Here is a 17,118-nt window from a genome sequence, read left to right as displayed (position 1 = left end):
GGAACAACAATTTGGGAGCTCCACCGTGGCAATAATGATAAAGTTGAATAAATCCGAAGTAATGAGGAATAAACACGCCAATAGCATCCTTTTCAGCATACGTAACGAAACACTGGAGTATGCACAAGAATATAACTACCTCGCACATGTGATCAGAGCTGACGACAACAACGAGAGAAATGTGGCGAAGAATAGATATGGGCTGGACTGCACGCGGAAAGCACTCCCAAATACTGAAAAGTAAGATAGACACCTGTGTCACTCAAATGAATAATATACAGCCAATGCATACTGCCGGTGATGATACATGAAGATGAAACTTGGCGCCTTATTAAACAACTGGAAAACTAACTTAATTCGGCTCAACAGTCTATGGAACGAAGAATGATAGGAGGAAGAAACGGGCTACCTGGGTCAGCGGACAAACTAGAGTAGGCGATATCATAGGTGAAATAAAGAAAAAAAAGAAAAGTACTCGGGCTGACCACGTAGTGCGAAGAAATGACAACTGTTTGACAACCAGGCTAACAGAAGGGATACCAAGACACCGGTCCAGAAAGGTAAGGCCAATAACACGATGGAGGGAAAAGTACGGTAATTGGGAGGTAAACTGTGCTCTCTAGCAGCGCAGGACAGGGGGTGTTGGGGGTTAGTGGGAGAGGCGTTCGTATTGCCGTGAACCTCGGTAGGTTGTTGATGACGATGATGATAATGTTTTCTTATCATCTTTACGTGGGTAAGAAGGCCATGCGTATAGGTACAAGGCGACGAAGGAAGATATCCTCACCTCCGTCAGGTTTGGAAAACGTTTCATCTGAATTGGCCAAGACTGGTCGTCCACGATGTGCCAGTGGAGGACGTTGAACTTGTTGTACGCCATGGCATCCTGCAGTGCCAATGAGAAAACATTACTCCCATTTTCTTCGAAAAATTACGTTGAAGTAACTCAAACGGAGCTAGAAGTAACAACGTGAGCAGACGAAATGCTGTCGGCACTCGTAAACGTTTACGGAGGGTGCAACGAATTGACGCGGGGTGATTCGCCGTTGCCTTGTATTCACGAATACGCCGGCTACAAGTATTGTGCATTGCGGGGACGTTTTATGAGTGGCAGTAAAGCCAGTTAAAAAAAGAGCTTCACCTTAGTACAAGCCGGAGCCTGACTGCCGCATGGTCGGTAGGGGCATGCGAGTCATGCATACAGCACGGGAGTGTTTGACAAGCCTTCTGCAAACAGCGGCCGTCCTGTGGACTCCCCCATTTCCGCCTACCTTTTATACGACACAGCGTGCACCGGCTTCCGGAAAAACCCTAAATATCAGTGGGAGTAGCTTTCTGTTTGTGCACCTTCTGGTGTCGTGCACAACACTCTGCACCCCCGTTTACTATTCGGGATTCTGGGCACTTACGCGCGCCGAGAAAGTGGGTCTTTGTTCTCCACGGACAACGTTTCTCTATCTGTTCCGCTTGTCATGTTGAAGCACGCCAATGTTCTGCGTCCAGTAACATCGCTTTTCTCTTCTCGCCATGCAGTAAACCCGTTACGTTTGGCGCTTGGCTCGTCGTCGTCAGAACGCAGGACACTATTCCGCGAGTCGCTCGCCAACCACGCTACCACAACCAGGCGGGTGCAGGCACAGATAACGCATCTGTAAGCAACTAGATTGAGGCAACAGCTGCCTTCCTACATACGGAAATAGTGCGACCGTCACCGATCTCTTACGCGTACGGCAACTACTCCACAGGCGTCAAAAGTAAGCCGTCAAACGTGCCCATCATCAGTGGAAACAACAACCGGTATACGACTGCCACGAACGGTAAGCCTTCCCTGTATCTTGCTACCTTACAGACCCCCAGAAAAATAGCTGTTCTAACCCCACTCAACAGAATACATTACAGTCAACGCCCTTTCGACCAACAACTATCTCAGCGGTCGGGTACAGTATAACGTTAGCTGTCGCCGCCTTCCATAACGAGTTCTGTTAATGAGCCTTACCAAGTGCCTAAATACTAAGGACTGATCTTTCTAACTTTTTCACCTGTGTGTTTTTGTATATTTCCGAAGTCGCCTACGTGGCTTCGCGCTCTAGATATATTTAACTGCCATGTTTTGGTGTGCGTAAATAGCTCTGCACGTTGTCATATTTTAATGCCATATTTCTGTTTGCCAAAACCTGCATGTGATAATGTCCTAATCCGCCTGCATTTGATGGGAACTTACGTTTATATGCCAATGTGTATTTTTTAGGTATGCACCGTTTTGTGAAATGCCGCTATTAAAATTACTTTTCAAGTCCCCCCTGCCTCTTCACGTTCGGGAAATTCTTCTATGAAAAAGGCGGTGAAGTCGGTGTACATAAATGAATAAATGAACGAACGCGTGCCTCCCCCAGCCACGACTTCCCATTACAACTTGGAAGGTGGTTGCCAATTCACTATAACGACATCCCAACACACGCGCCCCGCCCCAGCACCTTGATCACGGTATACTGACAGCTGACGCCATAAAACGCTGTTGTAATCGAAGTTTAAAAGGCCGGTGACTAGAGCAGCCAAAGGAAAGGTAGCGAGCATCTTGGTCGTTATCATCAGGGTAGCTAGACAACACATTAGTGGTGTTGCTTCGCTTTGTGGCCGCATAGGGCGCCTCAATTCACGGGCAGTGAAGGGTTCCGCTACAGATCCGCGATTCACGCGTCCGCCGTACCGGGTGGAGACGTGTATGCGCTGGCGCCACCATTTTGGGTCACTCGCTCACCGCCGCAGCAAGTCATTGTATCAAAACAGCGCTAAAATCATCGCTGCCACGCGGTTTACTGGCCAAGTCGTCTTATCCTTTGCGCGTTGCTGGGTCTTTTGGCACAAAAAGAACAATACGCATACGCTGGCGCCACCATTTTGGGTCACTCGCTCGCCTCCGCAGCAAGTCATTGTATCAAAACCACGCTAAAATTATCGCTGCAACTCGGTTTACTGGCGAAGTTTGAATCATGTTATCATGTCTTTGAATCATGTCTTGTGGACAACGAAAAGAACAACGTGTGGAGCACGCTGACCCAATAGCGGCGGGACGGGACCGTTGAAAGGGTGCTTCCACCCTGTACGGCGGTCCTGGTATCGAGGCAGCATATGGCCACCTTGGCGCCAAGCAAAAACAAGTGATTATATTTGTGTTTTTTTCGAGTGTACTTCGTTGTTAGATGGCATTAGTAACAAATCTACTGAGCACCCACCAGGTTCTGCTTGATGACTGGCACGGGAAGAAAATGCCGGGCCGTGTCGATAAGGACGCCGCGGTAAGAAAAGCGCGGAAAGTCCTGCACTTCGGCGCAGTTGATAATGCCCTGCACACGCAAAAAGCAACGGCGTGAGCAGCTGGCGTTCTTGGTGCTGATACACAGGTGGCTCGATGATCCCACCGAGATTTTTCTCACCGCGGTGTGAACACTCTGGCATTTTTCTTTCCACCAGGCAAAAACAAAAAAAAAATTATCAAGGTGCACAGCAGTCCATATCCCATGCAAAAAAGAAACCTGGGTATTGTTCGTCATTCCACATGCCAACACAATAACAAGCTTTCCCGCTAAAAGAAATGATTCCACTGAGGTATGCTGCTGTTTGGCGAACAGGTACCGGAAAAATATTTGCCGCCGCGGTAAGCATAACGCAACCTATTTATGTCCATTAGAACGGAATATTTGCCTATTTAAATATATAACGGTTTAGTTCCAGCGAACATGTTATTAGCCATGTAGGCATAGCTATATCTAGTCCCCATTTTTTTTTTAAAATGGCCACTTTTTTAAAAATGGCCAGCATTTTTTTTTAAAATGGCCACAGAAGGGTCCCATCTTCCTTCAAATAGAAACAAAAGCACCGACTTGTATGAAAACGCCGTTAGGGAGTTTCTACTAGTGGTTGGTTAAAATTGTGATATAATCGCATCATATGGTGGAACATGCGCTCTCTGAGACCTGTGGCAGGGCTTTCTTTATTTCGTAGATTGGTGATCGCAATTCAGGTGTTTTACAGGAACATTACCCCATCTTCGTTACGAGGTCATCTCTTCCATAATATTTCTTCTTCGTAATACGGCAATGCATGAGGTGACGCGATGCTTCTGGTTGAATCTAGCAAGATGTCTTATTGATTTGGCTGAAGTAGTAAATGATGCGTCGCTTTCGTCTTCTTAATTGAAATAATCTAGAAAAGCCTGCAGAATGTTGTTTATTCGTCTGAATATGGCTACACGTTTGTGACATGAAAGCAAATGAAAAGTTGCAGACATCCGTAACGCCGTATAGCCTATCTGAATTTCTTTTCGGTATAGGGGAACTTTCGCGCTATGAAGGCAAAACAAATTCCATGGTGCTATTGTGTTTTCAAGCACAGCTTGGCGGACGCTTTTAGAAGATACCCGTGAGCAAATAAGGCAAAGTATAGAACGTTCCCGGCTTAGGTTACGGCCATGTTTGGCAAGCTGTTGGATATTATTCACGGCGACCTCACTCACTAAAGCAAAGCTTTCTATGATTCACAAATGGCGTACGTCGAGTCGAAATCATACAACAGGAAAGCCAACTTTTTCTGAGCATGATAATGACCGTGGGAACACCCCAGAAAAGAAAAAAGACCGCGTATCTACTCCTGCCTCTGCAAATGTCAACGATAGACGACAGTCGACTGGCGCCCCTGCAAAATAAATGCTTTCCTTTGTCTTTCGCTCACTGCTCATGCTGTTCCTCTCCCGTCTTGTTCCTCCCAAGATAACACGCTAGAGATTTGCTCTAGTCCATTTCAATTTGCCGCGTTCCACTGCTCCAACTCCGGTGCGTCGATGCCAGCGGCGGCGACGCGCGTGAATCGACGCACCCTCCTACAACGTTTATAGAACCAGGGGCCTATTCTCGACTGCACAAAATGCCGGCAGTTCGGGCATGTTTTTTGTGTAAGCACAACATCAGCAACCAGTGACGTGCCGAACCTCTGGCTATGACGAAATGCAGTGTAATTTGACGAGCCACTCATAAAGATCGCTACCATCAAATATTGTGCAAAAAAGATAAAAACACGTGGCATGTGCTTTAAAAATTAAGACGGTAGCTGAGGCTGACAAGAAAAACACATTTCTGGAGGTCAAATTTGGCGTCAACACCACAAGGCGACGTTGATCCAAAAGTGAGCGAAAGGCGGATGTTGAGCTAAAGAACATCACACAGTTTCTTTACCGTATCTATTTATTTATTTCAATCGCTCTTAGTAACATAGCTGGGATCTCTGCTTCAATGCAAGATTTGTTGCGTTATCACCTTCCCTGACGCCACCGCTGCCACGCCATCGTTTGCTGCTATGTTACAAGTTTATGGCGTGATCACAGAAAAAGACGGCCGCGACCATCGGTTCTATGACACATAGGAGCAGCGAGTCGCTACTCCTGATAACCGCGGTGCGCTCCGATGTCGCCGATTCATTCATTCGTCAAGCTCGACTTCAATTTTCTTTGTTATTTTTCTCTTGAGTTCGATCATGTGACCCAACAGCTTACTAGGACGAGTGTGGACAAATGTAGAGGCTTGCACGGCAATCTTATGTTGCGGTTACGCCAAACAAATAATTTTAATGTTATTGCCAAGCATAAAAGCAAAATACTGCACGTTATTTGTATGCTCCATGATCGCTGACTTGGAAGCAGTTGAAACTATAATTTGTTTCGTTAGGAAACATGATTTAAACAGCGCGCATGCGAAACTGTGCGTGCTGCAAATTGGCGGGCATGTCGCCGTGCCGCAATTTTCGGCATTTTTTTGCTTGTATTTTGCGACAAAAACTACCGCCATTTCCAAGCTGTTACTTCGCATTACGTCACTTTTACGCAGGCTGAAGTTGCCAATCCATAACGTAATCTTTCCCGCCAGCTGTTTAAATTACGTCGGGCCTTCTCAGCCAATCGCAGAGAGGGCGTGTTTTAGAAGCATTATTGTTGTTGAATAGCAAAGACAGGCCTACGTTGTCATGTCCAGTGCTCTTAGTCTGGTTTTTCATTGCCGGCCAAGAATTATGCGCTTTCAGTAAAGAGAAATAAGGAAAACTTCGGAACTGGTGCCCGTAAACATCATAACACGTCAAAATGACGACAGCACACACAACCGCTTTGTCAACCAGAAGCACGTGAAAAAAATTGAAAGCCAATCAGAAAAAAACTTCTGGCAAATTGTCGGCAACCATGGTGAATTGCCCGCAATTTTTTGTGTAAGCACTACGTAAGCAATTAGTGACGTGCGGCACCTATGGCTATTACGACATGCAGTGTAATTTGAGGATTCACTCATAAAGGTCGCAACCACTCTATCAAATATTGTACAAGAAAGATATAAAAACACTTGGAATGTACTATAAAAATTAAGGCGGTAGCTGAGGCTGACAAGGAAAACACAGTTCTGGAGGTCAAAATTGGCATCAGCACCACAAGGCGATCGAGTAACGTTGATCCAAAAGCGAGCAAAAGGCGGATGTTAAGCTAAAGAACATCACACAATTTTTTACCGCATCTATTTATTTCTTTCAATCGCTTTTAGTAACATAGCTGGGCTCTCTCCTTCAATGCAAGCCTTGAAGCGTTATCATCACTTTTAGTAACATAGCTGAGCTCTCTGCTTCAATTCAAGCTTTGTTGCGTTATCCCCTTTACTGACGCCACCGCCGCCACAGCATTGTCTGCTGTTATGTTACAAGTTTATGGCGTGATCACAGAAAAAGACGACCGCGACCATCGCTTCTATGACACATAAGAGCAGCGTAACGCTACGCCTGATAACCGCGGAGCGCACCGATGTCGCCGATTCACTCATTCATCAATCTCGACTTCAATCAGCGCTGTAATGAACCAAAGAGTCCGTTTTCTTTGTTATTTTTCTCTTGAGTTCGATCATGTGACCCAACAGCTTACTAGGACGAGTGTGGACAAATGCCATGCATTGGGTTCTCTTTGTCATGGAGAGGTTTGTACTGCCCTCTTATGTTGCAGTTACGCCAAACAAATAATTTTTATTTTATTGCCAAACATAAAAGCAAAATACTGCACGTTTTTTGTATGCTCCATGATCGCTGACTAGGAAGCAGTTGAAACTATAATTTGTTTCTGTAGGAAACTTGCTTTAAACAGCGTGCATGCGAAACTGCGCCTGCCTCAAATTGGTGGAAATTTCGCAGCGCTGAACGACGGGGAATTTTTCGCCCTATTTTGCTTGTATTTTGCGACAAAAACAGCCGACATTTTCAAGCTGGTACGTAGCATTACGTAACTTTTACGAGGCCTGAAGTTTCCAATGCATGGTGTAATCGTTCCCGCCAACTGTTCAAATTACATCATGCCTTCTTAGCCAATCACAGAGAAGGCGTGTAATTCAGGCATTATTGTTGTTGAATAGCAAAGGCAGGCCTACGTTGTCATGTCTAGTGCTTTTAGTCTGGTTTTTCAGTGGCGGCCAAGAATTATGCGCTTTCAGTAAAAAGAAATAACGCAAACTTTAGAATTGGCGCCCGTAAACCTCATAAAACGTTAAAGTGATGACAACACACACAACCGCTTTGTCAACCGGAAGCACGTGACCAAAGTTGAAAGTCAATCAAACAAGACTTCCGGCAAATCGCCGGCAATTTATGCAGTCGAGAATACGGCCCCAAGTTTCCCTACTCCATTAAAGTTTCAAGCGGAACGTGGAACACATCTAGTGGAATCTTTCGTTGCTGTTGCCGTTGGATTTCCTAAATGCCGCCAGGAGCGCGGGCAACAGCAGGTGACGGTTTTCTGCAGTTGATGTAGTATTTTATTTGATCGCAAAAAAAAACCAAGCATCGATAATTTTTTTTAAAAAAAGAGGAACACTGTAAATATTACTTTTGTCTTGATTTTATCTCTTATATTTGGGTGATGTCCTGTTCTTTTTTAACAATGCTGACAACTATGAACATTGACACCGGTCTTAGACGTTTAGGTTTGGCTGTTAGTATATAAGACTATTGCGAAGCTTCTGTTTAACTTTGGCCGGGTGGCTGAATCGAGTCACACACAGACAAACAGACAGACAGACAGACCGAAATTTCTGCTTTTATGTAGCCCATGAAACAATAGTATATAAAAAAACGCTTGAATGGTCGTAATCAAACCTGAGCTGCTCAGGTTATGAATCTGCCGTCTATCCGATTACACCATTCCGGCAACCATGCACCTCTCAGTCTAACGACGGCGATGGCTGAACACGAAACTTTCTTCGTGCGAAATAAAATGGCGAAAGGCCGAAGCCAAACCGCCGCCATCACAAGTACAAATTGCGTGCGAGTCAAAGCGAAAGCTGAACGAGTCGAATTTTAAACCATCCAGCGGTCAAAGTTCAAATTCGGACGAAAACCAAGGAATGCATCACGAAAAAGCTTTGCATGCAACCATTATCATTTTGTTAAAGAGGGGCACGTAATTTTTGTTATTCGTACACAATCATTTATTTGTCTCATATACTCTCCTATTCATCCACTAGTTTTATATGCCTTGCTTTTCACCACCCTAGCTCCTCACTGGCTATCGCCCCAGTAAAAGCTGAGGGAATTTTTGTGGCTCCATTTACATAAATTTTGCCCCGATAGGACTTCGCTGTACTTCGGTACACCGAGCTGTGTTCCCCAGTTTTATTGTCGTTGAGATTTTGTAGTGGTTAACAATTGACACTGCAACTGAAATGAATTTTTGTGGCTTTGGCAGAGTGCGTTTACCGAGTCCTGTCCATGCAACCAGAAATGAAGAAGCTGCAAATTTTCAGAGCGTTTAGTAGATAAAAACAATAGAAAAAAAAAACCAATTACCTCTACTTTTTGTGCCTACACGGCATACTAAATAAATGAAAAATACATCATGCATTTGGTTTACTTGTAACTTAGTGCAGAAAAGAATAAGCGCAATGTACTTTTGCATTGCAATTGTGACGAACGGGAATAACCGCGAATGATGATTAAGCATAGAAGGTACGAAATCAACTTAACGCTGGTATTCCACCTAATCAAAACATTTTCAGCCACGCCAAAGAAAGAGCCCTCATACCTCCGTATGCAACTCAGAAGGCCTCCCTCACAGATTTCATACACGTTCATCAACGCTACATGGACTAAGTGGAGGAGAAACGAAAACAGGGTACTCACATATCTCGCCAAAGGATGTGCCTGTACCATTTGGCTAAATGTCTCCAGACCTAGGCAGACAATAAAATAACAATGACTCGAGCTAGTATTTACCATGCCAGTTAGCTCGATCACTGACATGAACAAACTTTCGAAAAATAATGACCTATATGAATGAGGGAGGGAATGTGCGCGCAGCCACCACACCTTGGCCACGAAGTTACAGTGTACTAGAAGATAAAGGTGTGTCGGGCGGCGGAAAAACCAATGGGGAGTGCGGGCCGCTTTTGCAATACAAATGATTATGTGGAGCACAGGCGTTCCCGCAGAGAACTGTTGCACCCAGCGCCATCTCAAAGTTCTTAAACCAAAATCAATTGTTATTTAGGGTGTTTTACAAAACAGTATGCCACAAACTGCAATAAATAGAACTAGTTAACGCTAGAAATAAAAATTAATTGAACAAGAAAAGTTTGTAAACTGATGTGGTAAGCATTTTCATCGCAGAATGGACCCTACCCCTCTTTGGACTAACCGTGTTACGCTACTACGCGCGCTTTGGCCAGGCATGCTTCGTCGCACCCCTCACCTCCATCCCCCCCACTGAGTTCACAACGTCCTTGTAGCGGCACCTTACCTACGCACATTCGGACCATTCGTTTTGGTAGCTAATTTGTTGGGCTAGAAGGCTTGGAGTGACAGCTGTCTCTTCAGACCCTACGGTCTCCTCTGCGCGGCTGAAAAAGCTGCGGAGGCGCCCCCTATCGAGAGAGATGGCGACATTTAATAAATCCGAACTTTCCAAGAAAGAAGCGCTTTTGTGTCAGCAATCCAGCTAGGCAAATTCTGGATGGACGGAGGTCTCACTCACCCTAAGCGAGAGAGAAAGAGTTGGAGTTCAATGGTTCGCTTCAGAAGTAAAGCTTACGGCTGCGCAGCGAGCAACTAAACGGATCCCGCGGTGGCAGAGTGTCGTGGCCGAAGTCGCTCAATTGGTGCGCATCACCTTCGAGTTGTCTCAAGCGAGTCACTTTTGCTACATCTTCTAGGATTTCGTCATCGCCCTCAAGACCCGCCCGCAAAAGTTACCGTAGTCCGGAAACTTGGGCTCTTCCCTTGGGCTCTTTCCTTGGGCTCTTCCTCAATCGAGGCCCGGGGAACCAACAAATTTGAAACCTCACTAGGGTTATACCGCTCCAGGCAAAATGGCTTTACCTGTGTCGCATCCTTTTTTTATTATTTAGGTTTACAATCGACAAGCGGAATTTTTGGTTGATAAGGATCATAGTTTTGTTTTGAGCGCCGTCTAAAGCATACCGAATGTTTTTAAGCGCCAAGTTCAAACAAAGCAAATCGTAGAGCGTTAACTTACCTCTAAGCGCGCCCCAGACAGTTTCGGCAGTGAGCGCGGCGTCGCCTACGGCCGGTATGCTCAACACATCTGCGTGAGTTAGACGATAAGGCGAACTTCATTCCACTGCGTGTGCGTATGTATGGTTATTCTCTCAGTAGTCAGAGCACGCAAGAAAATACAAATTGAGCGCAAGAAGGGTGTGCGTTAGCTCCGCCACAGGTCAAACCAGAACATGTCAAATCTTTGAAGAATATTTTATAACCGCAGTTAATAACGTCACTTACGTCCATTGAAAACCACCAAAATGCAGATACATTCACGCCTAAATCTCTAGAGCTCACAAAAAAAAAACAAAAAAAAACATAAGTACCTGGGCGTCATTTTCACGCCTACCTTTTCTTGGTCAAGGCACATTGATTATACATGCAACAAAGCTCTAAAAAAGTTAGGCTACCTAAACCGTACATTGGGGGAAGCTCCACTCGAAACGAAATTAATCACATATAAAACGCTCATTTATAAAGTACCTGAAATTAACACACTCGAATCTGTTCAGAAAAAAAAAACCATTCGTTTTATTTTTCGCCCCTTCGATTGGAGCTTTTCGCCGTCATCCCACCTTGCTACACTAGAATTACAACCGCTGTCGGAGCGACGTGAACGGGAATGTCTTAAACTTTTACATATTCTTACGAATACTCCGCGCTACTCATTAGAGAACAGCTATTTGTCGCCCGATAAACTTAAGTGTACTAGAAATAGCCACAAATTCAACCTTGCAACTTTTCATCCACGAACTAATCTGTTTAAGTACAGCTTCTTCCCGCGAACAATTGAAAAATGGAATCTACTACCAGGTGAAATTAGGTCATTGCCTTTGGAAAAATTTCTTCAGAATTTAAATTGATTGCGTTATGTCAGTTTTGCATAATTTCAATGTCTTGCTGCACTTATTATCTATTATGTCTATACTTTATGAATAAGTGAATTTCAATGTGTTGTGTTTTTATCTGTGTTATTCTGTGCAGAAAATTGTTTTGCATTCTATGTACCAACCCACTCCTGCGATAGCCCAATTGGGCTGCAGTATGTAAAAATAAATAAATAAATAAATAAATAAATAAATAAATAAATAAATAAATAAATAAATAAATAAATAAATAAATAAATAAATAAATAAATAAATAAATAAATAAATAAATAAATAAATAAATAAATAAATAAAAAAATAAATAAATAAAACATGTTTATCAAAGCTTCCTCTCCTGTGTCGTAACACCATCGTGGGATTCTCACCGAGTGGCCTCAATAACAACGCGCCAACCATCTATAAAATTGATCAGTGAATTGATTATCTATCACTCCCCTCTCCCTGAAGCATTCAGAAATAGAAGCGCGTATAGAGAATTTCGCTCTGTCCGCCAATCAGGTGGCCTCAAACGGTTGTCGTTGCTGAAATTCCTTTCTGTGTGAACTTGGACGCTCAGGAGCCCTTGCACTTTAATACTCTGAGGCAGATACCCCAAAGAAAAAAAAGGATTCTATAGATAATGGTTTGTAGGCTACCTTCGAAGAAATTTTAATCAGGCGCCCGTTTTACTGACACTCTTATTTTACAAGGTATTGCTGCGTAGCAAATTGGAATATGCAGTATCTGTTTGGGACAGTGTTCATGAATCGCCTATTAGAAAGAATGCAAAATCAGGCATCACGCTTCCTTCTTGTTACCAACGCACTTCCAGCGTCACATCAATGTAAAGAACACTACCATTTCACCCCTGTATCTTCGCAGGAAAGTGTTCCGGCAGTGTAAATTTCATCAAATTTACTACAACAACGCGTACTCAGCCCTGCACTAGAATAATATCTCCGCCAACTTACGCTTCCACGTGCATTGATCATCGTCACAGAGTGAGGATTCTATCAGCGCAGGCTAAGCAAGGTGTTTTTTTCGATATGAGCCAGATTCAGAAACCGAAACTGAGCCGGATAAAAGCGCACTGACAAGAAAAATTCGGCAACATTCCTCCAAAAAAGAGGTGAAAAGAAAATAGTTGAGATAACGCCCCGAAAACGTGTACGCAGATCTTAGTTCGTATCGAATATGAGTCAGATCTTGCGGTTTCACGTGTCAACAGGAGCGGAGCGAAATCCATGTGCCCAATAGGAGTTTGATTTTGGCTAGACTGTTTAGACGGTTTCGTGGCTGTTTCCGGAAGTTGTTGCTGCTTTTCGGAGGTACATTATTATGAATTCATGGGGCCATCAGGAGATCGACGAAATATCTGACCCCAGTTGTCAATCATGAATTGGATATAAGAAAAAGTGAACGAAATGAAACAGAGATGTCCAACAATGATTTCATTTGGCCTCACACGTCCCTACAAAATACGTGTAGTTATATTTATTTTTTTCTCCGATATTTACCATTTTAGTACCTAATTAATAGCCGCCGCTTACAAATCCCCCCGAACTCTCCATCTGACAGTACAAACCACATAATTAAGGTGAAAGAGACGACATGACAACGTTTTGGAAATTCATTGCAAAGCAATGAAGGGCTTGTTTAGTTCATAAGGGCCTTCAGGCGTGGCCCCAAAAATTATTCTAGTGAGTAAATTGAAAGGAGCTCCGAGTAGTCCAAAAGAGGACTAGCCTGCTCTGCTGGTATAGTTTTGGGGTGTTTAAGCCCTGTTCCGTATTTGCAGTGCATTTACCACCAAATCTCCATCGCGCCATGCCTGAGAGTGAATTTAAGTAAAGTTTTCATAAGAATGCCGCATCAACTTGAGTGTATCAATTCAATATGAGCTAAATTCGAACTCATCACCCCAATTTTGCTCGAATTCACGGCCTAATTTTTGTGGCCATAAACTTCGCCTAGCTGACTTGTAGAATATATAATAATGTCACGAAGCCAAGGACGACGCAGTTGTCTTCAAGGAGAAACAAGTTCATTGAAGCAAACTTGTGCTCCCTTTAAAACTCAAAAATATACACAGGTGGGAGGAGCAGCGGTCAACAAAGTGACTTGCACAGGCGAGTGTCGTCGAATCGAATGCCGCGGCGTCTGCTCTGCAGGCTTTTACCTTTCGTCGCAAGTGTTTCTGGAACCGTCGATTCACATCCAGAACATTGTAGATCACAGAAGAATATTCTGGGCTAGTGACGTTTGGGCGAAACAGTCTGCTTAACTGAATATGATAGCCCGTGCGGCATAAAAGTAAAGAATGTAAGACGCGCTTCGTTTCGAACGCAGATAACACAGCTGGGCGTGGCGCGGCCGTAAAAACAAACAATAAATAATCAAACCCATACATGGTTCGCGCATTACCCCCCCCCCCCCCCTGTAAAGGTGCATCGACCCGATGCTACAATAAAAGACAGTCCGAACGAACAACAAAAAAAGTCCGTCATCTTGCATAGTAAGGTTTCAAGCGAACCAAGTGGACGACTGGCCGCGTGCGTCGTCGTGATGTTCCGTTATCACCATCGGGGATCACCTCGTAGATAAGTTGCCCGTCAAGTGGTAGAATCTGGTAGGGTCCGAAATACCGTCGCACAAGATTTTCACTTAGTGCGCGTCGACGGATGGGAGTCCAAACCCACACACGATGCCCAGCGTCTCGGCGTCGGAGGTTGTAGCGCCCGGCATCCACCAGCTGCTGGTCCGTTGTACGAACTCGAGAAAGCTGGCGGGCCTCCTCCGCACGCTGAAGGTATCCTTGGATGTCGGTGTTGAGGTCGTCGTCTTCTAGGTGCGGAAGCATTGCGTCGAGCATCGTAGTCGGCGGTCTTCCGTAGACAAGCTCGAACGGCGTCATCTGCGTAGTTTCCTGGATAGCCGTGTTGTAAGCAAAGGTAACATACGGTAGCACTTCGTCCCAGGTCTTATGTTCAACGTCGACGTGCATTGACAGCGTATCCGCGATTGTCTTGTTCAGGCGTTCCGTTAGTCTGTTCGTTTGGGAGTGGTACGCCGTCGTTCGTCGGTGATCCGTGTTGCTGTAGCGTAATATCCCTTGCATCAGCTCCGCAGTAAAGGCCGTTCCGCGGTCTGTGATTAGGACTTCCGGGGCTTGATGTCGCAGCACAACTTGGCTTAAGAAGAACTTTGCGACTTTTTGTGCAGTCCCCCTCGCAAGAGCGGCGATCTCTACGTAGCGCGTCATGTAGTCTGTCGCTACAAAAATCCACTTCTTCTCGGATCGGGATGTAGGGAACGGGCCTAGAAGGTCCATTCCAATCTGTTGAAAGGGCCTAGATGGGACGCCGATCGGCTGCAGAAGTCCGGCGGGTCTCGTCGGTGGCGTTTTTCGTCGCTGGCAGTCACGGTAGCTCCGGACGTAGTGGGTGACGTCGGATGCAAGGCGGGGCAGTAGTACTTCATCTTGATTTTCCCAATTGTGCGAGCTGTGCCGAGATTTCCGGAAGACGGGTCGTCGTGGCACGCTTCAAAAATGTCGTCACGAAGATCTGCCGGGATGACAAGAAAATAATTCGCTCTCGTTCCGGGGCTGAAATTCTTCTTCACGAGGACGGAGTTTTTCAGTCTGAATGCAGGTAAGTTGCGTTTGAAGGCCCTGGACACGGCGACGTTGCATCCTTGGAGGTAGTCGGTCATGACGCGTAGAACGGGGTCGATGGGGGCACGGGACAGACAGTCGGCGTCGGAGTGCTTCCCACCGGATTTATAGACTACTGTAACGTCGAATTCTTGCAGGCGCAAGCTCCACCTACCAAGACGGCCAGAGGGGTCCTTCAAAGTGGCGAGCCAACACAGCGCATGGTGGTATGTCACATCCTTCAATGGTCTTCCATACACGTATGGGCGAAATTTTGAAATGGCCCATATAATCGGGAGGCACTCTTTCTCAGAGGCTGAGTAGTTTCTTTATTCCTTGAACAGACAACGGCTGGCATAGGCGATTACTTTCCCGCACCCGCTTTGCTTTTGTACGAGGACGGCCTCCAAGCCTATATCCCTGGCGTCCGTGTGCATTTCCGTTTCGGTGTTTTCGTCGAAATGCGCGAGCACAGGTGGGGTTTGCAGGCATTGTTTCAGCTCACAGAAGGCTGTTTCGTGGGCATTTTCTCAGCTGAAAGGGGTGCTATCTTTCGTCAAGCCGGTAAGTGGCTCTGCAAGCCGTGCGAAGTTTGCGACGGTGTCTGTAGTATGCACATAGTCTGAGAAATCTCCGCACGCACTTCTTATCTTTATGTCTTTGGAAGTTCTCTATGGCGGAAGTTTTCGCCGGATCAGGCGGGACTCCCGCGGCGTTGACGACATGGCCCAAAAACTTGAGTTTCTCGTACGCGAAGCGGCACTTATCAGGCTTCAGCGTTAATCCCGACGTACGGGTGGCCTCGAGTACAGACTGCAACCTTGAAAGGTGTTCGTCGAAAGTACGGGAGAATACCACAACATCGTCTAGGTATACGAGGCGGGTGTGCCACTTCAGGCCAGCTAGCACCGTGTCCATGACTCGTTGAAACGTTGCTAGCGCCGTGCACAACCCGAACGGCATCACGTTGAACTCGTATATGCCGTTCAGGGTTATAAATGCAGTCTTCTCTCTGTCTCTTTCGTCCACTTCAATTTGCCAGTAGCCGGTCTTCAGATCCATCGATGAGAAGTACTTCGCGTGGCAGAGGTGGTCGAGGACGTCGTCGATTCGGGGGAGCGGGTGCATGTACTTTTTGGTGATTTTGTTTAGTCGCCGGTAGTCCACGCAATACCTTAATGTGCCGTCTTTTTCTTCACGAGTGCGATCGGCGCAGCCCAGGGGCTTTTTGATGGCTGTATAATGTCCTCGCTGAGCATGTCGTCGACTTCAGTCCTGATGGCTTCCTGCTCGTGTGAAGGGACGCGGTGCGGTGACTGTCGGGTAGGTTGGGCTCCATCTCCGGTTATTATTCGGTGCTCCGCTAGAGGTGTCTGACGTAGGCTTGAGTTCGACGAAAAACACTCTCTATAGCAATGGAGCAAATCCAATTATTTCTTCCGTTCTTCTTGCGGTAACACCGGATTCACGTCGAAGGGATTCGGAAGCTTGAAGGTATCTTCGGGTGCGCGTTCAAAGTCGGCAACCGCGATCACGTCACTTGCTTCTTGCGTTTCTTCGAGGAACGCAATTGCAGCGCCCCTGTTTAAATGCTGGTATTCCTCGCTGAAATTAGTGACCGAAACTTGGGATTGGCGTTTCGTAAAGCGCGCAATGCCTCTTGCAACGGAGACACCGCGGTCGAGGGGCCACCTTTGGTCCCCCTCTACGATAGCGTCGACGTCAGGAACCGCATCTTCACAGGAGACGCTTATCAAGCTGGCGCGGGGTGGGAGGGTGACATGATCATCGGCGATCCTTAAAGCAGCGCGGTGTTCGGGGTTCGGTTACGGCGTCATGGAGTGATCGTAGGAAAACGTTATGGACTTGGCCTGTAGATCAATTATTGCACCGTTGTACGTCAAAAAGTCCATTCCAAAAATTACCGTAAAAACCCGCGTATAATACGAACCCGCGTATAATACGAGGTGTAATTCGGGGACAGCAAAATCAGAAAAAAAGTTTTCATCCGCATATAATACGAGGTAAAGA

General features: G+C 45.7%; 1 protein-coding gene across 2 annotated transcripts in view; it reads right to left on the bottom strand.

The window, feature by feature from the left end:
- The window catches only part of LOC144151955 (beta-hexosaminidase subunit beta-like), a 96,541-nt gene that overhangs the window by 47,780 nt on the left and 31,643 nt on the right, over positions 1-17,118 (bottom strand). Inside the window, exons 5-8 of one of the 2 annotated variants that reach the window (XM_077683142.1) lie at positions 10,541-10,609; positions 9,190-9,239; positions 3,234-3,344; positions 788-886 (exon numbers count right to left, since the gene is read on the bottom strand). In XM_077683142.1, the coding sequence (XP_077539268.1) occupies positions 788-886; positions 3,234-3,344; positions 9,190-9,239; positions 10,541-10,609 (329 nt within the window). The remainder of the gene's footprint in view (positions 1-787; positions 887-3,233; positions 3,345-9,189; positions 9,240-10,540; positions 10,610-17,118) is intronic. The other variant, XM_077683143.1, reaches the window with a different exon arrangement.

The sequence above is a fragment of the Haemaphysalis longicornis genome, unplaced genomic scaffold, assembly GCF_048455015.1.
Source record: "Haemaphysalis longicornis isolate Haplotype H1 unplaced genomic scaffold, Haemaphysalis longicornis Haplotype H1 scaffold_9, whole genome shotgun sequence".
NCBI classification, from domain to species: domain Eukaryota; kingdom Metazoa; phylum Arthropoda; class Arachnida; order Ixodida; family Ixodidae; genus Haemaphysalis; species Haemaphysalis longicornis.
Note: the sequence above shows the minus strand (reverse complement) of the source record. Positions and strands in the feature narration are given on the sequence as shown.